General features: G+C 41.5%; 1 protein-coding gene across 18 annotated transcripts in view; it reads right to left on the bottom strand.

The window, feature by feature from the left end:
* The window catches only part of MICAL3 (microtubule associated monooxygenase, calponin and LIM domain containing 3), a 159,028-nt gene that overhangs the window by 33,458 nt on the left and 99,244 nt on the right, over positions 1-26,326 (bottom strand). For 9 of the 18 annotated variants that reach the window (XM_033056897.2, XM_033056882.2, XM_033056889.2 and 6 more), the window contains 5 exons: positions 12,838-13,033; positions 8,495-8,733; positions 7,289-7,378; positions 3,206-3,343; positions 1,147-1,209 (listed from right to left, as the gene is read on the bottom strand). In XM_033056897.2, the coding sequence (XP_032912788.1) occupies positions 1,147-1,209; positions 3,206-3,343; positions 7,289-7,378; positions 8,495-8,733; positions 12,838-13,033 (726 nt within the window). The remainder of the gene's footprint in view (positions 1-1,146; positions 1,210-3,205; positions 3,344-7,288; positions 7,379-8,494; positions 8,734-12,837; positions 13,034-26,326) is intronic. The other 9 variants (XM_033056891.2, XM_033056885.1, XM_033056898.1 and 6 more) reach the window with 5 other exon arrangements.

Consider the following 26,326-nt stretch of genomic DNA (forward strand, 5'->3'; position numbering starts at 1 on the left):
ATTTGTGGGTCTTCAGATCCAGAAATCATGAATGGATGTGACACACAGATTGTGTTGGAGAGAGAAGAGAAAATCAGGTTTTAAAGAGGTTGGTACAAAAAACACAATGGAAGATTAAAGATGCATCAATAATTAACAACTTGGTGCAAGGGTGGATCCCATTCTGAGGGACACAGGAAGCTTGCAGGTGGCTGGTTATATGAAACATATACTGTGCATATACATATATGCAGTTAGGATAAGGAGCAAGAGGCCAAAAGCTGTCACACAACAACTCAGGAGTTACACACTACAGCAGCCAGAAACTGGGATCAGCACTTGGTTTCTATGAGCTGGCAGCTGTGAGCAGCCTGCATCGTGTGCAGACACCTGGTAAACACTGCTGACTTGCCAAAGCAGCAGCAGAAGCAAAGTTTTAAAGGCAAGCTGGCTGTTCTGATGTGCCAAAGCAACTCAGCTGGAGATCAACTACCTAACACAGAGTGCTCCACTAATTCAGACACCTTCACAGCTTTACACAACTCCCCCACTGTCATCCCACAATCTTCTGTCTCATTGGTTTGTAATAGAGCTTAAGAGGACCACACAACAAAAAAAATCAGCTGAGCTCTACTATCCTTCAACATTCCTGAGGCTTTCCTGAATAATATGAACACCAGGGAAAAACAGATACAGCCACCACTATTTCTAAAGATCTTAGCTCTGACTCATTCTTCTTTGCTCTTTTCTTCACCACATAACTGCAGTTGGTAGCTCTACAGAGAAGTGCAATTGCTTTAAGCACTCTCTGCCACTTAACCTTTCCACTGCAAGGAACGCTCTCTTTGTCTAAGGGTTGGGGGAAGAAAAAGCGACCTCATCTTCAGCTCACAGAGCAAATGGAAGGGCTCAGGGGGATCCCTGCTCTATCCCTGCACTGCCCAGGTGAGCTGTCCTTGGCCTGCCTTTGGAGGGTTCAGTCAGAGGGGGGTTCATGCGGGAAGGGGCTCCCTGAGCAAGGCAGACATGCACACTCCCCGTCCCCCCATGCAGTAGCGACAGGGCTGTCAGTTCCAGGGTTAAAGTACCAGCTCAGCTGCTGAAGGCATGGAGAAGAGAGGGGCAGAGTTATTGTGCATTGGAATACATAGAACATCACCAAACTACCTCCAGGGACTGTCTCCAGCCACGCCTGTACTGCCTCATGGCGTACGGAGGGAAGGTCGGATGCTGAATTTAAAAAACAATAAATTGTAAGAAGTCAAAATTAGACCGTCAGTCAGCGTCTACAACAGAAGAGTGACAGAGGGAAAATTTTCAATAGCAAATACAGGAATAAAACCTATGAAATTTCCAACAGCTGATTCCAGGCTTGAGAATTAAATCGAGGTAACACACAAATGCCAGGGGCCTAATCTTCCTTTGGGATCTGTAATGTTAGAGGAAATATGTGTGAAGAACACCGAGTCTGACCAGCAGGCTGCTGCTACCATTGGAACCCTTAGAACTCTGCAGAGGAAGGAAACAGAGAAGGAAGAGCTGAGCGATGGGAGAGGGGTCCCAGGAGTCCCAGAACCTGCGCTGCCCAGCAGATGAAGAAGATCTCCCAAAGCAGAGAGGGACTTGTGGGAACTGTGGCACAGTCCCAGGTTGCCACATCAAATCTCATCACTGCTGCTGCCCAACACCTTGGATCACACAACACAGCTCCTGGGCCAGGAGCAATCCATCTACTGAACTCAGGTTGAAAACTTAGTGTGTCCACAAACAGCCTTTTAAATATACAAACTGCTGATAGCACCTGCACACACCGCTAGCATACGACAGAGCAACAGAAGCAGCTAATCATAAATCAACATAGTCCTAGGCTGGCCCAGTTTCAGGAGACAGAAGTGAAATACTGACTCCTTTCCCAAAGGAATTTGGAAAGATCACAAAATCAATTTTGGAAAGATCACCTGTTGTTGGCAACTGTAATAGTACCCCACAGAAAAGTAAAGATTTCAAAATACAAATTAAAATAAAAAATTGGGAACTAGAGTGACACAGACTCCCAAGTAGAACCACAAGTAACCTTAACTTAAGAAACTCTGTTAACAGTATTTCACTTAATGCTTTAAAGCATCAGTTAACCACTCTAGCAATACTGAAAGTTACAGACAGTAGAACATAGCTTATTTCTGTGGCTCCAGTGGGAACAAAATACCCATCTCTTATTTGTAGGGAGCTGATTTCATAACAGAAAATCCCAGTGCATTCTACAAACTGCAAATATAATTGTGTATCAAGCTAGACCAGGATTAAAAAACTCCCTATACCAAATATCTAAAACTGTAAGGAAAAGATGATAATAATCCAGAATAGAACAGAATCGAGTATCATGAGGTAGAGCACCAGATTTTTAACCAGTTTCATTTTTTCTGTGAAAGACACCCCTCTCACAGCAGACATATTCCTTCTAGAATTCTGTCACCATGGTTGCAGACAGAGAAGACCACTGCTCATCAGCTGCATGGTGAACTTTCATTTAAGCACACAGACAAAGCACTTATGACATACTTACCTTAAGACACGGTGCTCACATGAGATTTAGACTATCAGCATTTCCCCCCTCCCAAGTTTTCCTTTCAGTAAATGACAACTCGCAAAGGTCACATCTCACATCAGAGGTAGATATGCTATCAAATCTTAAACACAGGGAGTTGAACCCCAACTGATCAGATTTGCAAGGCCTTTGACTCCCATCATTCCCTGCTAATACCAGATGCAGTTATATACTTGGAAAAGAAGCAGCAGAGAAGTATGCTCAATACAGAAGCTGACCTTGTTCAATCTTTGCTCTAGTAGGTACACAAGACAGCCCCTCAGCTTTCCCTACAAAGTGTAGACTCCTCACTGCCACAAAAATCACAAGACTTCTGCTATTAGCATCCCTAATCAGTTACAGAGGGCTGATTCCCAGTGCTACCAAATCATGTGTGCCAAGAAAAAATGCTATGGAGTCAAAGCAGGCAGACAAATAGGTCAGAAGTTACACTGTCACAGAGCTGAGAAAGCAGCAATTTTAAACAGACACTGACCTGAAAAGCAAAATGTTTAACCAAGTGTAATTTCAGTGCAATTTGAAAGCACCTTCTTTCACTCACTGCTCTTGAAGGGCGCAGAAGCAACAGAGTTAAACAGCTGCAACTGGATCCAAGAACTGACAAGGCTTGGGGGAGATTACCTCTGGAGGTGGAGGACTTTGAGGCTGAGACCATCTTTTCCTCCTCCTCTTTCTCACGGATGTGTGTCCAGTGCACATCTGCCAGGATCTCCAGAGGATCAACCGGATTTACAATCTGCTGCAGCCTAAGGTTTCCAGCTAGCAGGAGGAGGGCATGGCATAACAGGTTGTAGGCAGGGTGTATGAAGGGCAGGGAGGAAAAGATGGGAGAACAGTGGAAAGGAAAGGTAGCACATCATAAGGAAGGAAATAAGAAAAGAAAATATTATTGGCTAAGGTCAGTTTGCAAGACGAGAGAAGAAGCTCAGCATTGTGTGCGCACGCATGCACCAACACAGCACTCCTCACTCACTCCTCACTCCTCCCATCAAAGCCCAGTAAGGCCATTCCAAAGGCAGAGGGATGCCATTAAAACATCATCAGACATCACGTCTATTGCAAGAAGCTTTGCTGGGATGAAGGACGTTCTCTGGGCTGATAGTATGTGGTATGGAAATAACAATTTAGCAGGAATTTCCAGCTCCTTCAGCCCATTCATTATGATTATTGCCAAAGATGTCTTGCTGTTAAAGGTGAGGGACTACCTCCATCTGATTGATGCACCAAGACAAATGGTTTTTCATTCGCTACTATTGGGTTTGGCACTTCTTTCTAGTCTGGGTACACACCTTGTGAATTAAATAATATGCTGTATCTGTGAGTTTCATGTGTGTATGTATATATGCACACATGGGCACATGCTAACTTTAGCACCTAAAACACCACTTTGTTTATTCCTGGCTCCTTTGTACTGACTTGTTCAAAGAGAGAATTTTTTTCTGAAGGATAACAGTATTTTGGTTGTGACTTAACAGCTCCCCAGAAGGGAATTCCTGTCCCACAAATTATTCTGTTTAGGAGAAATTGCATTATTCCTCAATTACCTGCCTACACAAAGCTCAGCTACTTATGGTATGTCAGAGAGAACAATGGGCACCTAAAGCAATTGATGAGCTTGTTTAACTTCTGCAGAACATCTGCCTTGGGAGCACTTCCTCTGAGGTATTAAATTTATAGACCCTGTCTCTGCTGCTGTCTGCTCTGGTTCTGTACCTCAGGCTTCATTTATCCATAATAAAATAACTAGTTCTGCAGGGGACAGGTGTTCACCTGTATGCTGTCTGCAGGAGTGGTCTTCAAAAGCAAATGTCTCAACCTTGAAAGGAAAATGCCCACTTACTTTCTAAAGCAGGAAGTCAGTTTTCACAACTGATTACCACTGAGAAGGGCAAAGCACTGTTGTAGAAACTCAAAAGCAGTTAGATTTTCATATGGTGCTCTACTGTTTGAAGGAAACAAGAGACATTAGCAGCACTTAGAGCTTGCACTCATTATTTCCTGCTGTCTCATTTTAACAAGCTTCTCTCTCCCAGCCATGTTTTCCCCAGGTATGACACAGTGTTTGGGATTTCTGTTTCAGGAGTGGCTATGTGTGAGATTGGGCATTAAAACCACAGAAGAAACAGGCAGAAAGAACTGCAGGAAGGAGACAATCAGCAGATGGTCATTAAAGGGAAAGGAGCTAGGAGGCAAACTCAAATGCAGAGCAAGATTCACAGCGTAGGCAAGTATTCCCAGCTTTATGTCTGTTGCCTCACCAGAGTTTTTGCACCAATTAGCACACCATGGGCTAGCAGAGGCACTGGCCATCCTGCAGGGACAGGACCTGTTCTCACTGTGTACCCAAGCACTTGCATGCAGGCCCCAGGATGAGTAGAGTTAGCATTTGCACTGCCACACGAAGTCTTGTGTTAACAGGTTTAGGTTTGCCAGCAATGGCTCAGAAGTACAGAGCCACTCAGCAAGGCTTGGAAAGAGCAGGTCCCACATGATCTGCATGTTCTAAAGTGCATTGCTCTGGGATTTAGACCTCTGTAACATACACACCTTTAGTTTCTCCACTTCTGGACAGCCTGTCTGTCCCTCACCTTTTCCAATAAATAATGAGCAGCACAGCCAGACATGAAGGGTTGCTGCTTGGCTTAGAGGCAAACCTAACACTCCTTCAATGTCTAAGTGCTTGAGAATTTTCAACAACACCTGGCACAGCCTTTGCTCAGGACTGCCTGCTAAGATTTGCAGGAAACAGAACATTAATTGCACTTAGATTTGGAATTGCAGTTTTCCTCATTTCCCTGTAGCACCCACCAGCACTTTATAACCTGTGGCCAGGCTCAATGTTTTCACTTTATTGGACTAAGGAGCCACCTGCACCCTATAACTGCAACAGGTGAAACTTCTTCAGGTATGCCCTTCAGCCATATTACTAATACTTCTCATTCTTAGCACAGAAAAGTTAAATGGAAAAAAATATAGTGCTTCTTCCATTTTTTTTTTCTCTTGGGGAAAAAAAAAAAAAAAACAAGTCAGAAGCTGAGCTACTGTTATTACAACCATAAATTGCAAAATATGCAGTTTGACAACTGTATATTCCCCCTTACATGCAGGAAGGCACTTGGATTTTCCTCTCATATATTCTGGCTCTAATGAACCACACTGAGGGAATAAGGGATTAACAAGCTATTAGAACCAAGTGTTACAAAAAAACCAACTGTCAAAAATCAACTGCAAGAGAATGCATCATGGAAAATGACACAACCAGTTAGATTTGAAAGTCTGATTAACTTTATGACCATTATGTAACTGTTTGAAGAATCTTGAGGGATTGCTGTAGCTTGATTGGTTTCCTTCCAAACTCTCCCTGCAAACAGACACACACAGAGGACAACAAAAAAAGCAAATTTGCTGACACAAGCAGTCTAAAGGCAGTACTTCTGATGTGTCCCATGTGTCAGAGATAATGCATAGGTGCAAGTACAGTAATTTCACGATTATAAGCCGCACTGAGTATAAGCCGCATTTCCGGGTGCCAGCAACTTTTCGTTCTTGGTCCATATATAAGCCGCACCTGATTATAAGCCGCACGTTACAATACAGAGTGTGATAAAAGGTATCTATTCTATCACCATCTGTTGAGGGTGGGGACAGTGATCCTTATCTCCGCGGGAGATATTCTGCTAATGGGCCATCCATTGAAACCAGGCAAGGCATTGTTCTTTATCTTTTCACAACCCATCCTTCCTCCAGCCAGTCATTTTCTGCTCATGGCCATTGAGTCCCACTGTGGGACTGATAAAATTACTGCATCCCATTGGAAGTTGCTCCAGCCAGGGGGAAGAGCCCAACATTTCTTACTAAGATAAAAACAGAGGTTTTGGGACACTAAGGGAGCCCCTTTCTCCACTGGGCTCCAGAGGAAAACCGGATTTCTCCACATCACCACTGGAGCTCCGGAGGGAAACTGCACCTTGTACAGGAGCACTGCTCCAACTGAATCACATCTGTCACTGCAGGAGGATGCAGCCACCATGGGATGGGACTGCTACCAACACCCTGCCTGACGGGGTGTCAGGTTGTACTCTGACTGTGTCAGGGTTTGGAGTTTGTTTCTTTGTAGTACCGTATTTCTATTTTAATTTCCCTAGAAAAGAACTGTTATTCCTAATTCCCATATTTTTGCCTGAAAGCCCCTTGATTTCAAAATTATAATAATTTGGAGGGAGGGGGTTTACATTCTCCCTTTCAAAGAGAAGCTCCTGCCTTTCTCAGCAGACACCTGTCCTTCAAACTAAAACAGCATCTTTTTGTTCTTTGTCCATATATAAGCCGCACCTGATTATAAGCCGCACTTTGGGTTCGGACCAAAATTTTAGTCAAAATGGTGCAGCTTATAATTGTGAAATTACTGTAGTCTGCATGTATAGAGCAAATCTGATCCTCCTTATTACCTGGAAGTCACCGTTCATGCAAATTGTCCAGGTTTTCTAGAAATCCTGAGGTACTTGGCAGCTTTATCACCATCCTAAAACCAGCGGCCACTGATTTATACCACTTGAAATAGGAGATGAACAAGGGCTACTGCATCAGTTTTGAGGGAGTTAGTGACACAATTAAATAAGACACAGAAACTCTTCATGTGGGACCTGCTCTTTGAAACCTTCCCCGCTCCTGGGGGGCACTGGAAGCGGAGGCAGTGTTGGGTACCTTGGCATGTACCCGAGTCCTCTTCGTCTGAGAGATGCTGGAGCCAGAGTCCTTGCTGCAGCTCCCTCTCCCAAGGGTTATACTCCCCCTCTACAGCAGAGGGAAGCACACAGCCACATTTAACACCAGACACGCGTGTGCACACACAAGCCATGGAGAGAGAGAAAGAGAGAAACAGAGAGGACAGGATCAGAGAGAGAGACTGCCTGGAAATGCTGCAGCTCCCCGCGCTCCTGCTGTATTCCAAGTGCCTGGCAGGAAATCTGCTCGAATGAAGCAACATCTGTCCAACACCACCACTGTTCAGCAGACTGAACACATAACACACATGCTACCCTTTTTATAAAGAAGTCCTGATTTCCACAGATTTCGCTCATGGACATTCAGCTCCTAAGTTGAGACAGTAGCCAAGGAGCCTGCTGAGCTCATCAACAACACTGCCACTAAGACTGAAATAACTGGACCCCTGCTGGCAGCAGGCAGCCAAAGACCTTAAAAAAAAAACTCTTTGGAGCCTACAAGTCTCCTCAAAAAGGAAATGTGAATGTAATGACAAAGACAAGAGCAGCGAGAAATTTGGCATGGTGGTGAAACACTGAAAACATGTCTATTCTGAGCACAAACTTTGCATTTGGATGACTGAGACAAACACAGGGGAAGGACTCTTTCCCTAAGGTTTTCCACAGAAACCTTTCAAAGCTAGAATGGGAACTACCTCAACTCCCTTATTTCTCAAGGCCATCTTGGAACCTGGGAGAGCTACAAGCACCTTCTCGTGGAATGCCCTGCTGACAGTGACAGGGCACTACCCCTTAGTGAGGCACTCCAAAACTGAAAACACTGCAAGCACAAAGCTTCCAGTTCCTGCTGTCAGAGGGCAAAGGGCACATTAAAATCTAATTCCAAATAATAATAAAAACCGACCATAAGCCAATACAGCAGCACGGGGCTGTGAATTGACATGTTGGCATGGTGTATGGCAAGCATATTGTGTTAGTACTAGTACTCTAAACTGTCCTGTGGGTAAAGTCCTTCAGTATCCAGAATAACCACTTGGAGCTTTCCTTGACAATAACTCCCCTCAAAAATCAGAGCAACAAAGAAGTGAAAGAAAAAGTAAAATTTTTCAAGGCAAATCCTTCTTGCTTGGCAAATACTCAACACATTTTTCCCTGCTGGCAGAAATATAGGACAAAGCAAGCTAACCTTCACTTGACTCCTCATCTTCCTCCTCTTCGTATTCTTCCTCCTCATCATCATATTTGTACTCAATCTCGTGATTTTGCTCAGCCTCAATCTCTTCTTCACTCTTTCCCTTCAGGAGGGCGTGGATACGCACGGCCTCTTTCCATGGCACACCACCCAAGTCTGAAGGAGGTTGTTGAGGCAGCAGTAGCTCATCATCTTCCTCCTCATCTTCCTCTTCCATCTCAGATTCTGAGCTACTGTAAGGTTTTAGAGAAAAAAATATATCGCTGATAATAAATAATAGTATTGAAGAACATGAAGTCAATGTTTGCTTGATCAATCTTAGATCACTAACAAGTCATTTCAACACACACAAGCCTAAAACATAGCATTGATTTTCAGCTTTCAATGTTTCACAGGCCTTTTAGTGACAGCATGACCTGTGGGCTGCAGCATGGTCCTTGCCCTGCTTCTTTCAAACCAGGTGAGGCAGCAGAGAAGTGCCTGTGAAGCCAAGTCCAAATATTTGTGCAGCATTTATTGTTACAGTTCAAGACAACTGAATACAACAGAAACTATTTTCTTCATATCACATTGCTCTTGATAAATTGGTGCAAGAGTTCTTCACAGTAACACAATGTGGAAGGCCACGTCTTTTAAAACAGCAGCTACTGCCAAAATACCTGAGATAATTTTGGTACTTGCTCTTGTGAACCAGAGAAGTGTTTGGGAGTAGAAAGAATGCAAAACACATCAGGCAGAGGATACAGTATGTGAACTAAGGACAGATGGAGAAAAAAACCCCAAAATTCCTCACTTTCTGCATCAGAGACAGAAATATGTATCCAATTAAAGTACACAGTGTACATGGTGGCAAGAAACTGTAGGAAGCTGAGCAAAGATAATTACAATAATTAGATCATTATTCTCACTGCAAAGTCTAAACCATGCAAAGCAATAAATCATTAGTGCCTTTTAGAAGTCACCTCTTTTTAATTCCAACAGTTCCTCAGCATATGCAGCAGGAGCAGGAAATGTAACCACTTATCTAATGACATTTCATCTAACTCATTCTTACTTGCCAGACTACCTGGAGGAACTGAGAAGAAAAATGGTTGCATTTGCCACTGGAAAATGAATGAGAACTACAACACACTCACAGATCCTCTCTGCAGGGTGAAAAGGTGCTCTAGCTCTGTTTTACCTTAATAGAACTGCATTTATTAGAACAACCACAGGATGCTTCTCATATAAATCTTAAAAGGCCCAATTAATCTGACTGAAGGAGAAAATTGTTTGAGAATAATTAAAGTTTGGGTGAATAGTATTTCTGCTGCTTCCTTATGCCCATTGTTACTACACTTCACGTAGGTCTATAAAAGAACTTGTACAGTTGTAGTACCATATTTACATAATTTTATTCATCTACTTGTCTGAGAGCCTATTTTTGATAGCAAACCTAATAAGGAAAACACTTTGTTCATGCTCTGATTGTCACACACTTCTGTGCATAGGTTCCTGAATTCTCCTCACTGGTTTCTCACTGGTCTGCATACAAATAACATTATTTTCAAATTACAAGTCACTTTCTCACAGCATAAACCCAATAATTATTGTTAACATGCTGCCTGATTTTCACACATGAAATACTGAACACAAACACTGTTTCAAGCCACAGCTTGGTGCATGGAGACCAGAGCATATTCCTAAGACTTGATGCAGACACTGTCACAGAGATAGAAGTGATGTTGCCCTTCTCCCTTTGCTTTCCCATCCTTTGGTAAGAAAATAAACCTGACAGGTGCTGCATGCTGGGGTCTTGGTGTGCTGTCAATAAGTTTTATTGCTGCTCCAATTGTTGCCATGGGTGCTGGATGAGCTGCTGCTCTTCCACCAGCCGGCTTATTGCATGCCGGAGTGACGACACAAATTCCTCACCACACAGCTCACTTCATCTTCTTTGGATTCTATTTACCACTTGGCTTTTGTTTGACCTTTGAATACTGAGTAATGAGAAGCTGAAAGACAGCAGTGAGAGATGGTCTGGTACAGTCAGCATTCCTTTCAGCATGGAAATCCTGTGCTGTAGGAATTAATTCAACAGCTGAAATTTTATTTTTCTATAGAGCAGAAATCAAAGACCAAGGTAGGTTGCTCTATAGAATTTGCACAAGCAGTTGAGTATCTCATTAGAAAAAAGTCTATGTACACAGATTTAGAGCTGAGGGAAGGAACTGGAGCCTGAACTGTGGCAATGAATCTCTTCTGTTCCCTTGCCATGCAGACCTAACCAGCACAAGCTGTCCTGTAACACATCTTTGAAAGGGCATAACACCAAACTGGAGATGGAACACTGGGGGTTACTGCAACTTAAAGGCAATGAATAAGGCATATAAAAGGTTTCCCACACCTCACACTACTGTGTAGACTGGGTTTAGTTGCTTATTTGATCTTTTTTCTTATTGGAACTTAAATAAGATTAACTCTTTTGAAAAAATACACTTTAAGTACTTTCCCCCATAAACTTCCTCTGCAGTGTGTACATGATGGGAAGTTGTGCACCAAAATGTGATGTCTCCGCCTGATTTCCCTCAGCCACCTCAGTGAACCCTGAAAGACCAACCCATCCTTCATAAAACATTGAGGGAACAAAGAGTTCCTCATCTCCCCCACCTGCTCCTAACCCTGCAGCACTGCACCAAGACAGTGAAGATGATTAAATCAGGGCCTTGGTTGGCTTGTTGCAGCACTCAAGACTTTTTCTGTTGCTGAAAAAGTAGTCAGACTTCGTTAGTTAGACTAGTCAGACTTCTTCCTCCCTCTCTCTTTTTTTTTTTTTTCCCAGTCTTTCTGTCTTTGCAGTCTGTGCATGGACTGGATATAGCTGAACAGAGGAAACCCAGTATCTACATCCCCTAGAAAATTCTCCCTCTGGTATTTGGCCCATACAGCCCTGTCCATTTTCTGAGTAAACATGCTTTGCCATATTTGCATTTGGAATATAAATTCTTCCAGGTCAAGTTGACAGGGAATTTGTTGTATTTTCTCTTTTCTCCTTATGACTACTTCTCACATTCAAAATTATACAGTGCATCCTATTACAGACAGAAATACTGATACTGATAACAAATTATAGGGATGAATGTAGGACAAAAGGAACTAAATGTAACATCCTATAAAACAAAAATCAAATTTGCTAACCTAATAGAGTACTGCCCTCAATCTCCAGAATCTCAGAAAAAATCTCTTAGAGATGACTATCAGCTTCATGCCAAAATGCTAAAACTCCACTTTTTTTTTTCAACTAACTCTTGCCCCTTCTAAGATTTCTGCCATTTATTGAGCAGGCCTATGGTGTCCTGATTTATTGACATCAACACCAAGAATAACAACAGTCAATAGCTCCACACTTATGTTTCAGAGGTAGAAACATAAAGGAGTAAAACTGCCCGAGATCATCAATGCTTATATTGTCATAATTCATATAATTCTTAAACTTGAGCAGGTAACTAAAGGAAGGACGAGTTAGGAAAATATAGTTTGCATCTCCCACAAATAGGCCAAGATTATTCAAGTTCTCATACAGATATCTATCTGCAGGTAATGCATACACAGAATATGACTGTAGAATCTAAGTTTTCTGAGTTTATTTCAAGACTACTGGACAGACTCAGATGAAGAGATAAAGGCTGCTATTGCTACAAAAACAAGTAGATAAGAAATTATAAGAGACCAAGACTCTGCAGAAATGTGTGATTGACTATAAAGTTCAGGAGCATTCTTCCTCAAGGATTTTTCTCTCAATTTTCTCTCAATCTATTTCTCAATTTCACAATGATTCTTGGAACAATTGTTTCCAGTACCTCTACCTGCATGGTGTGCTTGCACAGAATTTTGCAGATAAAGATAAATTCATGAAGGTACAACACATTTTTCAACAGCCATAGCTATTGCTTCCCATTAATGCCTTTCAGGCATTGCACCAACATTCAGTCAGGTTTACATATGTGTCAAGCCTAAATCTTGAAACCAAACATGGCTTTGAATTGTAATGCAAAGCATACAGAAAAGAAGGGAACTTTGGAACCCCCTTCCATTTGAATGAATGCTCTGTTTGCTCAAAAGACTTGCTTACCTTTGATACAATTGAAAAATTAAATTTAAAAACCCCTTCCAATTAAGAACTCAATCTCATGGTGCTATAGATGTCTTCTGGTAGTAGTGAGCTATTTAGAACAGAAACTACAAGATGAAATGACAACTTAATAGTAAATAGCAAAAGAATAGTTAAAGAAAAAAGGCACAGCAGGCAAATGTGCTGGGATGGGTGTGGAAGAAGCTGATGGGCAGTGTGTGCTGACCTGCTGGGCACATCCTCCTCTGTCCCTTTGTCCAGCACGCTGCTCAGGTTGTGCTCTGCCAGGGTCTCCTCGGGCACTTCCTCGAGTTCCTCCTCGCGTTGCAGGGACAGCCGGTAATTCTCCAGCTCGATGCGCTCCGGAGTGCCCCGCAGCCGCTTGGCCAGGCTGGGCTCCTCCAGCCCGTTCACGCTGGCACCTGAGAACAAGCCAGGCAACAAACAGCAAGGGCAACAGTCAGAAATGCAGCTTGTTAAGAAAACTGAGCCATTGGGAGAGAAGGGGGGCACGAGGCAGAGGGAGGTAAATAAAGCGAGAGAATACCTTGCATCATTATCCCGGTTCGCCACTACTGGGAAGCCAGGCTGCAAAAGGGAATCTTAGTGGTTTTGGCTAATAGATGCTAAAAAGAATGTTAAATGTCCTAGTTGACAGAGGAAATAGGGCCATTGTAGCTGCAAAAACTGGAGATGCAATGAAGTCTATGTGGTAAGTACTGAGGAAGGCTGGATGTATTATCTGAGACACAGCAGGGATGCTGTGGGGCAACGCTGCGGCATGTTAAAACTGGCACTAGCCAAGGGAAATCTGCAGAGCTAAGGAGCAAGACAATATTGCTACTACTTAAAGATGAGGGAAGGAATGAAAAAGGCCAAGTTGCAAAAATTTTAATAGATTTGAATCAATTTACTTGCCAATCAGAATTTGTAATGAAATTAATCACAGGGACAAATCTCAAAGACATTTGAATGCAAAAATCCCAGAAATCCCCAAAAATTGCAAGGATATGTGGACCAGACATTTGTAGAAAAGTACTGAGAAGCTTCATTCACTGCAGAACTCAATGAATTTTATTCTATCCTGCTTTCATCCACTTATTTTTTAAATAGGAATATTTTAGCTTGAATACCATGCCACTGTTGAGCCAGAGCCCAATATTTCCATGCTTTTGTTTTGCGTTGCTAAACAACCCAAGCCTTCTTCTCACTGAAGATAAGCTCTTCAGTGCACTGATCATCCCCTAGGTCTCTGCACCTGTCCTAGTTTGGATTAATCTTTCCAGAACCTGAAAAAAGTCAAGGTGGCTTTCCAGATGAGTTCTTATCAGTGTATCACACAAATCTCTGCCACAAATCTCTCATCTGATACACGCTGAGAACACACCTGCCTATTTATGTGCCACATAATACTGGTGGCTTTTATGATGTTTAGATCTTTCTCCTTCTTTGCTTTCAACTGATAAGCACTTTGCTGGTAGCCAAAATTCTCAACATTTTCTTAGTGCATGACCCAGTACTTTCCACTATTCCATTGCTAAGTTTAATTTTGCAGCTGGCAACATTTTGCAGTTCTTAGTGAATGACGTGCCTGTTCTCCTCTGCATTGATGAGGGTTTGAAATGTTGCCTCAGCACTGAATTTCCTTAGCAGATTTTCCTTTGTTTGTTTTTTGTTTTGTTTGTTTGTTTTTTGCCGACAACCTTAGTGGCAGCATAACAAAGATCAGTCCCCACATCACTTTTTGGGACACTGCACAGTCTGTAGGTGACACCCAACCCCATTATTTCCTCCTTTATTAAAACCTCTCATCTCTAATTTAGGCCAACTTCTTAGATACTCACACTTCATGTACTATTCCCCCATTTTATCCAGTTACAATAATTATTTCCATGTGTCAGCACTCCTGTGCTTTACTCAAGTCCAGACTGTTCAAATGCCCTACATTTTCCCTCATGGAGGTATCAGCTGTCAATAAAAGCTGTCAAGCCAGTCCAGCACAGCCTTTGGTGAACCCATGCCACATTTTATAGCACTTACCTGCATGAGGTCAAAGGACTTTCCTTGCAGAACTAGCAGGTTTTAGTTATTCCTTAAAAGAAGGTGATGCACCTACTCTTGGACTGATATGTACTTGTTCAGATCACTTTTTAAAGCTTTTTGTTTTCCTTTTAATTTATTATCTGCAGGACATACTTCTGTTACCCAGTGGTCACATAGTATTTCCTGAATGAGACAGTCAAAGCACAGCTTGATTGAATCACAAATTGTTACCACAAAGCTCACAATTCCCTTTTACACTTCTCCAACTCTTCTGAGACAAAGACTATTTGCTTTTGTGTTAATTTTAATTTCCCAACCCTGCTGCACATCATCTCTTTTACTCCCCTATCTGATTGACTATTCATAAAATTACATTTTATGTCAGCTCCATCTTCACTATGAACATATTTCTGCTTTCTCTTACCTTGTTTTTGCTTGTATGCTTAACAAAGAGAGCTCTTTGCTTTTCTATCCTTTGCAAAGTCTAACCCAGCATGAGCTTTGCCAACATTTACTTCATCCTCACATATTTTAACCTCCAAGACAGTTTTTCTTTGCTTTCTTCATCCTTTGTAGTTTCTCACTTTATTCCTAACAGGTTGGTTTTTTTCAGGACAGTTACTCACTCAGTACCACCTTCATATTACACACAAAATTACACAGGTCTTTACATAATTACTGGCATCTTCTTCCAATCCCCCTCCACAAAGATAAAATCTCAAAGACAACAGCCAGAAGTCTTTTTCTCTCTTCCTTAATATGATTTAACCCTTCCACGATGTGGGCAAGTGGCTGTCATGCCTTTAGCAGGAACTACCGAGTTTCTCCATGGTATAAACAAATAAGCTTGGTCAGGGGGCAACATTGCCTTGCATTTTCAGGGATGCTAAGGTCTCCACCATTTCCTGCTGCTAAGCCTTCTGCTGTGCTTTGATTTGCAAACTTGAGTAGAACTGAACTGCCTTTTTCACTTTTCCACATTTCATTCCCTCTCTCAATGGTGATACCAGCTTAGCTACATCTATTTTTGCAATCTGTGTTACATTATCCAACTCTGAGTTCACAGTAAAAGGGGAAATGACCTCAAATTTTGCTCTGCCACTTTGGCTGGCAGTAAAAAACCACAGAACTCTGGGTAACACAGTAACACCAAGGTCAGGGGAAACAAACAAGGAAAACACTAAAATAATTTAAATAATAAATTGAATTTTGTAGTACTCAGAACTCTTTATACATGCAAAGCCATCAGTGAAGCTACTTTAAAAGCAATGTCTTTCCACAAGCTGTTTTTAACTTATTCTCTTCTAATGCAAACCCTGTCATAGCTGCAGAGTTCACAATATAAAGAATTCTGAAAATCAAACAAGAACTCTTACCCATCTGATACTATTTCACCCCTTTTGTTTTCTAACTATCTTAGGGGCTTTTGTGTCAGCCTTTGCAAAGAAAAAAAAAACCAACAAAAAAAAAAAACTCCAAAAAACAACTGCTATATAATTAAATTAAATTGAGTAGATTTCTTTTATAAAACGCTGTTTCAATACTCCAATACCTAGTGTGGGGAGAAAGACTGGCAGCAATCACTGTAAGGTAGAAAAGGACTGAAAATTAACCTGACATCTTTTATATGCAATTCATGAAAACATATGATTCTTCAGCTAAGTTTTGAAAAACACAAATCATCACTGCCCTCCTCATCACAAAGCCCCAGTGTACCTGGTACACACAGAATCAAACAAATCCTATCTCAGCACAAACTCTAAGTGGGAGTGATTCAATACAGCTGTGTTGAAAATCTTAAAAGATGGAAAATCAACCTGAACTTTAATGCAGAAAGACGTGGCCAACTCAAGATGTCCTGTGAGCTTGACAAGTACCCCATGCCTCAAAATCTCAAAGTAGGAAGGGCATTCCCAGCACTTCCTCTTATTAATTTATCTATCTGTACACTTGAGATGCAAAAGGGGTCACATCCCTCCACTCTGCCAAGAAAAGAGCTCTGCATGAGAGAATGAGATACAGAAACTCCAGTGATCACCAGTTAAAGCATGGAATTTCTAGGAATTCTACACAGACTACTTAGTCTACTTCATGTATTAGTTTTGTTTCTAAAAGATGTCCGTTTCTAAAAGATGGCATGCATTTAGCCCATCTGGCTGTCTGCAAAGCCACCGTTACCAAATAGGAAACAAGAGAAATTCTGATACTGATAGCCAGCTCTCTGCACCACGAAGCCATCAGAAGGAAAAGCACTGCACTTCACAAACTTATACAAGAGATGAGAGTAAGTGTGAGATACAGGTACCACTCAAGTGTTCAGATGATGGACAATTACCCCATTTTATACTCTCAGGTTCACACCAATTAATTTGATGCTACAATTAAAAAAAATAAAAAACCAGAGGAATAAAAATATAAATAAGCTACCTCAAAGCCAAGTGTAGCTTCTTGAACAATCAACTGATCAAGCTAAAAACCCACTAACCTCCAAAATAGGAGACATTTTAAAATCTGACTCTTCTTTGGAAGAGTCAATGTGCCATGAACACTGCACAAATCATCTGAAGGGAGCTGTTTTTCTTAAGAGGACAGGCTGCTGAGCTGGTACATGAAGGCTGCCAGAGTCCTTCATTTATCTCAGCTTTGACAGAGCTTGAAATGATAAATGTCTGATCAGAGATACCATTCCTAACAGAACTGCTCCTTGCCTGCAGGAGTGTGTCCTATTCCAGTAACTCTGGCCATTCCTGAAAGGTTTGAGAAGCTCCTCTGGAGAGAGGATCCCATCTCAATTCACCTCCAGTATTACCTTGTCCTGAAAATTCTACACATTATTCCCATGGGCTCCATGAAATCCTGTCGAGACTACTCCTTGACACAACACTTCCATGCTGAAGATGCAGGGGAGAACTGGGAATCTGAGAACAATGAATTTTTCCCAAAGGGCAAATACCTATTTTACTAGAAGCTATTTTTCCATAATCGTGGACTTGTTTTTCTTAGTTTGTTATATTAATATCTGACTATCTTGTCCAGTATTTTGCACAGACTTAGCTGTGGCCTTGGGGAATTATGGAAATTCAAACAAAGGAGTCTACTTTGAAACACATGCAAAAGGGGGAAGGAATTAATACACTCTCAGGAAAATCTTTATGATGGGTTTCCCAAAGCTTGTGGTTTTGTGGTAATGTGAATCACTGTACCTGTTTGTTTTCATTTGTCTTTTCCAAACACTTCAATTACTTCTACCTCCCCACAATTGTTGGAGAACTGTGTCAGATAAAACAAACCCTACAGAATCAGCAGCATATTGCCTATGACCAAGCACTGAAGATGGGAACTTTTCCAGGGGAGTTTAAAAGTGATGTGGCGAGCACTGAGTTTGAAATGCTGGAAGTCCTCATATTCCCTTGCAATTAATTTCTAAGAAATACCTTTTGGAGTAAGGTTTCTGAAGTGTGCTATCAATTCAGCAAACACTATCACTGAGGTATAGTGAAGGCAGCAAACGAGACCCAGCAGTATTTTTAGCTTCTCACTTTTCATCTGCGTTCATGTCACATTGAGTTTCAGGACTTTTCCTGGAAGTTTCATCCTCACCCACTTCAGTTCCATTAACTGCCTGTTTGTATTCCAGCTCCACTTCTCATCCAAGGGCCTCAAAATGCTTTACAAGTACTAGTACACTAAAACAAACCTATTTTGGAAGTAGGTGAGCACTGTAGAGGCCCTGCACAAGTCCAGACACAGATATTTAAATACCAGCAAGGCAATCTCACGACAGTCTGGTGGCAGTGCCAAAAACAGGATCCAGAATGTACAACACTTCACTCACAACTTCACTCCAAGTCAAGAAAAAACACTTTGATGTAAGGAAGTGCCTGGCACTGTGTGTACAGTAAGAAAGAAAATCTTGGTATCAAGGCTCATTGTTCGATTCTGCACGCATTCAAACAGCAAGTCAATTAAGACATTCCATTTAAATAACTGCAGCTGATTTCTTCTGAAATCCTTTCCTTAATCCTCTCAAAAATTATTATCTAGACACTGTTAACAATTTCTGTACTGCACAGAAACAGATACAGAAGCCATGAACTGCCTGCAGAAGGGTGTTAAATGAAATGGATTTTTTGTTAGTAAGAAGTTCAAAGTTTTAAACCTAGATTCGTCTGCCCTTTTACATTCTCCTTTAGGAAATTTCTCCAGGAAACCCCTGGCAAGAGCTCAACAGACCTGCTGCATTCCTTTCAGTGCTTGTTCACACAGCTTCACACCACAAACTGCAGAACTGCACATTTCCTGGTAGGAGGCCCTGAATTTGGATAAACACATACTCAAAGACAAAAGGGGCAATGCAACACCTCCTCAAAAAGACACAAGAACCCATTTATTTCTATTCAAATAGTTAATAGTATCCTGGTTTGGGCTGGGATAGAGTTAATTTTCTCCCTGTTAGCTGGTCCCATGCAGTGTTTTGGGTTTGGGGTGATAAAACATTGGTGACACATTGATGTTTTGGCTGTTGCTATGCACTGCTTACCCTGAGTCCAGCATTCCATGCTCTGCCAGGGAGCAGGTGCACAAAGGGCTGGGAGGGAGTGAGGCCAGGGCAGCTGACCCCAAACAGCCAAAGAGATATTCCATCCATAGAACATCATGGCCAGAATGGAACCTGGGGGGAATTGGCCAGGAGGGACTGAGAGTTGCTCAGGGATTAGCAGGGAATCAGTCAGTGCATGGTGAGCAAACTGCATCATGTCTCTGTTATTCTTTGGGGTTATTCCTCTCATTACTATTATTCCTGTCATTACTATTATTATTGTTCTTGTTGTTATTTTACTTTGTTTATTATCAAACTTCTTTCTTTCTGACTCTGTTCCCTGCAGCTGTGTTGTACTTAGTTGCCAGCTGGGTTAAACCAAGTAGTCATCAAATGTCCATGTTATTTTGATACAATGCCTCAAATTTCTCTATTACTATCCTAGGGTATTCCCAAGCCCTCAGGAAGCCTGAATTACTCAGCTGTACTATGATGCCATTCCATCTTGAGTTTTCTGCTGTTTCCCATTTGATCCATAACACATTGTGCTAAATATAGAAGGCCTGAATTCAACGAGGACAGTATGATAAGAAAAAAAGTCTGTTCAGAAGCAAGCTGCCCAGTATCCATGCACAGCATTCAAAATTTTACTCAAATCTGAAGACAGCCTTCCTGAAACTCTTCTGAATGCACACCTACCAATCCTAACAGTAAATAGTGACTAAGCTTTCTGGAAGATATATTCTACTGAGTCAGAGTTCTTGGGAATTGCAAATGCAAACTGGCTTATGCGGGACCTGATCAATAAAACTGTCCTCAAATGGACAAGCTACCAACATTCTCAAGACCTCTGCTACCATGGCAGGCTCCATCCTCAAACCATCAGTCTAGAAATTCTCCCCAGCAAACTGGAGATCTAAAGAGACAAATAGGGAGATTAAGCTGTACAGACAGAAAGGTGTTTAATCAAAAAACCCTCTGATGCACAAGTACCCAGTAGAATTACCAAAGAACCATTTCCAGTGCTGGCCAAGAAGTTTTACAGCCTTAATTCAACAGCACCTGAAATAAAAACCACTGAGATGTTGATATTCACTGGTCCTCTAAGCAGTGAAGAGCAGAAAATCCCACGCCTCCAAACCATTTTACTGGGGATAGGAACAGCTGACAGCTAAAATCCTCAAGAGATTCTGAAACAGACACCTCAGAAACAAACATATGAAGGTGTAAGTCCTCCTCCACACATTCCACAACATCCACCTTGAACTAAGCTCTCCATTCTCAGATACTCTCCATAAATGTGGAAGCTCATTCTCTTCATAACAGTGAAAACTATACCAGGACTGACTATTGAATTAAACTGAAAACCCACACATTTGTCTTAGGAGTGTTGCAATGTTTTGCCCCACTCTCCCCATTATTTTGGTTGAAACAGATTTCTGGAATTCCCAAAACAGACACTGACAAAACAGTTGCTTACTGCATCAGGAGGGCTGAGCTTAGAAACAGCTGGCAATTGCATTGATCTGACCTCCCTCTGGTTTTAGCAGGAGCAGCCAGAAGTGAATATAATTACCCAGTTTAAGATCAAGGTCACCTGTAATTTACACTTATGTCTTGGGAACAAACAGAAATTCATCTAACTCACAGTATGAGGAACAGGGTTCCCCATATGCAGATGCATGAAGTAGCAGCATTATGTAAAGAAGGTTAGGAGTTCACTGTAGGCTTAACAATACAGAAAAGTTGCCTTCCTTAGAGCAGAGCTACAGAATAATCTAAGGAGTAAGGCTATTTTGGACTCCTGGAAAGTGGCCAGAGTTGTCACTGCTGGGTGGGGAGGAGAATCAGGGGAAAGGAGGTATTAGGTCACTTAATCCAAGCCCCAGGGAACACTGCTAAGCTCAGTACTCCTTATTACATCTCTTCAGGCAGGAAAACCTTTATGTTTGTACAGAATTCACTTTCATTGCTGCCCCAAGTACTAGAGATACAGTGGAAGTTATGTAGGTATTTTAAACCTGTTAATCACTCAGGAGCATTATTAAGTCAGTAATCTCTTACCAACCATTCTCCATTTTGCTTGTATCATCCAGGATGGCAGAGCTCTCCCTGGTAATTTGATCAGCTCGACCATATCTTGCCTGGCCTCATTTCCACTCTCTGAAAGAAGCTGAGTGTGGGAAGGCTCAAGAGGATAACATAACATTACTTTGCAGGTATAAATTTTGTTCTGGAAGCTAGTCAAGGTGTGGTACCTCAAAGAACCACCTGGGATGAAGCACATGCAGGGACTGGCAGGGAGAAAAAGGCAAAAAAGAAAAGGCCACAATAGATTTTAGAATCATCATGACGTTGGTTGATGAGGTTCCCCACTTTTTGAGTGAAGTAGTCTCTTTATTTTTGCTAAGTAACTCAGAAATTAATATTTAAGACTGATTGTCCAGTTATGATCCAAACAGTGACCCCTTTTATGTTGCTACAAAGAGAGCCTCTGCTATTTTATCTACTGCATTACACATGGTATAATTTATTCATTGTGGCATTGGCTTCTTGCCACTGCAATCTCCCATTTCACTGTGAGGGATCAGACAGGTGATCCCCACTGTGCAAATCACACCAAGCCAAACCAAGGCTATTCTCACCTAAAAGTAGCAGTGGAATCTTCACTGGCAAGTGCTCCAGGCCATGGATGAAGAAGTGCCCAAAGCAGGAGAAGGTTTTGAGAAGGTCTGGGGGTACTGGTGGACAAGAAGCTCAACATGACCTGTCAATGTGCACTCACACCCCAAAAAGCCAAAGCTTGTCCTAAAACTAGGAAAATTCTTGTAAGTATATATGTAGATAGTTACATTCAAAATCTGGCACAGTTCCAGAAAGAAAGCTTCCAAAAGACTTATTGCTGATTAAAAATAGTTTACACATCACTTCTAATGTGTTTTCACATCAGCCTGGAAGCATTCAAAACATCTCTTGGGTAAAAAATTCCTATTTTTAAACACTTCTACCCTCAAGCCATCAGATAAACGTCTATAACAGCAGAAAGGAGGATTATGAAATTTTCCTTAAAAAGCAAACACAGCCTTCTGGGATGACAGCAAACATGAGAAATGTCAGACTAAACATACATTTTTGAGAGAAGATGTAAGCAACTAAACAGGGTGCAGAAGTGCCATCTCATCCTTAAAGAACATCTGCCGAGTTCTGTTCAGAAAGCCCAAGCTGAACTCTACACCATCAGCATCAGTTCAGCAGCTAATTCACCTTCCCTCATAAACACACATCAAAGAAGCAGGAGAATAGCTTTGATGTTGACTCTGGATTATCTGCTCCTTCCCCTGAGATAACTTCTATTTGTTTTAGTTTTGTGGCTTTTTGTTTTGTTATTTTTGGTTTGGGGGCTGTTTTGTTCTGTGCTATTTTGTTTGTTTTTGTTTGGTTTGTTTTTAAAATTTGTTTTTCTCCCCTTATTACTTGCATTTTAAGCTACATCACCAACTACCTATCTTAATTACACTGCTGATAACAAGTGGGTTGTAAAACCATAGCTTCTTTGTTTAATTTGTATTAATTTTTATCCACTCATTACTTTAGAAGTACCTCGTTATACTTTTCCATCCCTGTTACAGAAGTCATGACTCTGGAGAAGAACCACAGGCACAGAAAGAAAAGTGTGAGGTATCTATGTAGACTTCAAAGAGAACTGAGGTGAGGGTTGTCTCCAACCACTGCTACACTGGTTACTCCAAGTTTTAGCTGAAAACATGGCTTCCTGTATTGGTACAGCAAGGAAGTTTCATTTCTGCTCAGATGGGGGAGATCTCTAGAAATGCACCTCCCTTCATCTTTTTTTTTTTTTTCTTAATTCATGAAGCAAACATTTGATTTTTGGAGAGCATATATGCAGCTGCAGAGTTAACAGCTTTCCTGATGCAGAGCAGCGGAGGCTGTTGGAGTGGTACATCAAAATGACATTTTAAGCACATGCACCAGCATATCAAGTTTTACACTGAATGCTCATGGCTGCTTCTGAGAACTGAAGGCTCATCTTAACCTCAAAACTAGCACTGCTTAACACAGTAATGAAATACTACAGCCAATTTCAAAGGCATAAAGCCATCACCTCCCTCCAAAGAAGGCGATTTTACATACAAGAGAATTGGTTTGTGGCTGTAGTTCTGTGACCTACCATTGAAATGTAATTACTCTGGCCAATTATCATTCACAATTGAACTTTCAAAAATCATCTGCCACAACAAAATCTCTAGCTGCAGATGGTGCACTAGGAAGCAGGTAAAGCATGTGAGGAAAAAAACACAGACCAAGTCCCTAAAGTAGACCAACTCATTGTATTTTTGAGACCAGGAAAATGCAGTTCAGAACTATGATCCAGGTCTGTTTGTCATTGTGAGAACATCACAGAATTGGCTCTTAAGGGTCTTGAGGAAGGCAGGTCACCTCCCTGTGTCCTCAGAAAAGACAGCAGTCCAGCTAGAACATGAGATGCAGGATTTGGCTACAGAGTTTAGTATTGACTCATTTCCTGTTTTTTCATCACACCAAAGCATCCCACCACTGCAGGAGATCTACACCAAAGCCTGTCAAGACTCTTACCTGTCACACTACATGTCCCTGCTCCCCCATGGGCGTGACTGCCTTGTCCACAGAGCATGAGACAAAGACCTCTGCAAGCCACACAAAACAACCTCCAGAGATACCAAACTCTGCAAAGCCACAATGCTGAGAGCACATCTATCCAAAGTCAGCTTTGCCAAGGCAGTAGAATATCTAGAGTAAGGAGTTCCTCAGCAGCTCAAGCTGTCTGTGCAACGTGTGCCCTGCACTCCGAACAAACCATAAACAACAGCAAAATTTAAAAAAAGTCACCACGACACAGGAAGAACCTGAAAAGTAGTACTTGGCAGTGACAGATGGCACATGCCATGGAGCTCCCCAAATGGCTGCTGTATTTGAGCTTGCTAGCTCTGTTTATTCCACTGTCCCCCAATTCTGTAGCCCCTGCAGCACCCCACTGCAGAACCAGTGGGGGGACAAGGGGGAGGACGAAGAAAAACTCAGAAACCTGAAGTTTGTTTGGAATTTATTCCCTTGAACATTTCACACAGTTGAACAAAAAAATCTCAATTTCACAGCAACAGGGAAACCACATGTTACATAATTCAGAGACCACACACCCAAAGCAAAAACAGGGTAAAAACAACTGCATAAATCAAAGTCTTCAAAGGGACTATACAGTGGAGACATGAAGCCTTTCTGAGCACTGAATCATCTCACTTGAACATTGTCAGTCACTGAACTTATTTTATGCACAGTCCCTCCTTTTCTCTGAGGGAAACCATCTAAAAAAATAGTATTACTCAGATTCCACTTTTCAAAAAAATAGACATTTTAATTCTGCAATTAAAGAAAAATCTGGCTCTTTCACACCAACTTAATACTATTTTTCTATAACACAAAAACATTCAGTGAAGCTCTTGAAGTGCCCAGAAAAATTCATATCACCCTTCAGAATATACACATACAAACAACAAATATTCCAGTGGCACAAGTCTACAGGTCTGAAAGCTAGAGAGAGAGGAGGAGTTGGGAGCCCAGGAACTCCCAAGGAAAAGTGTTCTTAGCAGGATCCAGCCATGAGCACAAACTCAGCACGCTGTTTATCTGTACATATCCTTCTCAGTCCTCAAAATGTTTTTCAGGATTTTTCAGTGAAACTACATCAGGTCAGCTGCATCTCCGACTCAGGAACAAATAACCTTCCCACCATGCCTTTTCCTTTCCAAATTTTCTGGGCTTCAAATTGCTGATCCTTTAGCATTCTCCTTTCCTTTATGCCAAAGCCACCCAAATCCTGATAAGAACACTGAAAAGGAACATGATGGACTGGGAACAGTCAAGCACTTATCCTAACAGATTCCTGGCTTGTTATTGAGGGATGATTCACTGGGCACTGAACCCTGATTCTAATCAGGTTACCAGTACAACCTCCTCAGCTTCCAAAAATACAGAGTCTGGGTCTTAAAGTTGGTATGGTAAATGTTACAGAGAGAAGTCAACCTTCCATCAGACTTCCCTGCACGTGTATGATACTCCAAAAAAGGGTTTAGAACCGTGTGCCATGTCCTGCTAAACACACCGCCTCCAAACAGAGCAGACAATATTCAAGGCATGCTAGTAGAGGAAACAGCATTCATCCCAGTTTGGTGGTGCATCCTGAAATATGAATGCTTTCCTTTTTCTTTTTTTTATTTTTTGCAGGGAAAAGAATGGGATGTAGCTGTAAATGTTCAGTAGTTTAAAATGAAGGCACCTCAAACACAATGTCACAGCACAGAATTTGTTTGCTGTTATCTTCTGCAATTTAATGCTTAAACTAGACCAAATCAAAACAAGGAATAAAACCCCAAAGGTGAATAATAATGAAGTGACCAAGTAGAGAGTTTCATCAAGATGTTTGTTTGCACAGCAAACAGTATTGCTTTGAGTTAAATCATTTCCACAGGTAAGGCGTGTTCAATGTATGGAGAACGGTGAAGAGGCAATGCTACTGAACAACAGAGGCAGTGTTTATGAACAAGAAGCTTATTCCTAAACAGAAACATAATTGCATTTTTTCAGACACAAAATTGAATTGTGCGCAAATAATATTGGCATTCAAAAACATTCCTTCTACTTCTACAGACACTTAAGATCCTTTTCCAAATGTGGCTGAGATGATTTACTTTAAAGGACATTTAGAGGAAACAGCCACTCTTTCCTAGCTCTTCAGGTCAGCAAAAGAACTTCCTCATGTATATTGCTCACTATATACAACAGTACTTTTTTAAGGTTCTACTGTGAAGGGTTAAACTCGGAATATCTCTCCCTGAAAACGTTTAAGGCACATCCACAGGAGGATTTTAACTTTTCAGATTACATACCTATATCATATACGTTACACATTTATGTGATTTTAAAGCAAAAGTCCTAGTACCTCTACTTTATATTGCATTTTCCAGTTTTTCATACTATCATTTACGCTTGATTTCTTAATCTTTCACAGGTCAAGTAACTAAAGCAAAAGATCTCATGACTTGCCTTTTATTGCTGTACAAGTATGAGTTTTCCTAAG

Source organism: Catharus ustulatus, chromosome 4 (assembly GCF_009819885.2).
Source record: "Catharus ustulatus isolate bCatUst1 chromosome 4, bCatUst1.pri.v2, whole genome shotgun sequence".
NCBI lineage: Eukaryota > Metazoa > Chordata > Aves > Passeriformes > Turdidae > Catharus > Catharus ustulatus.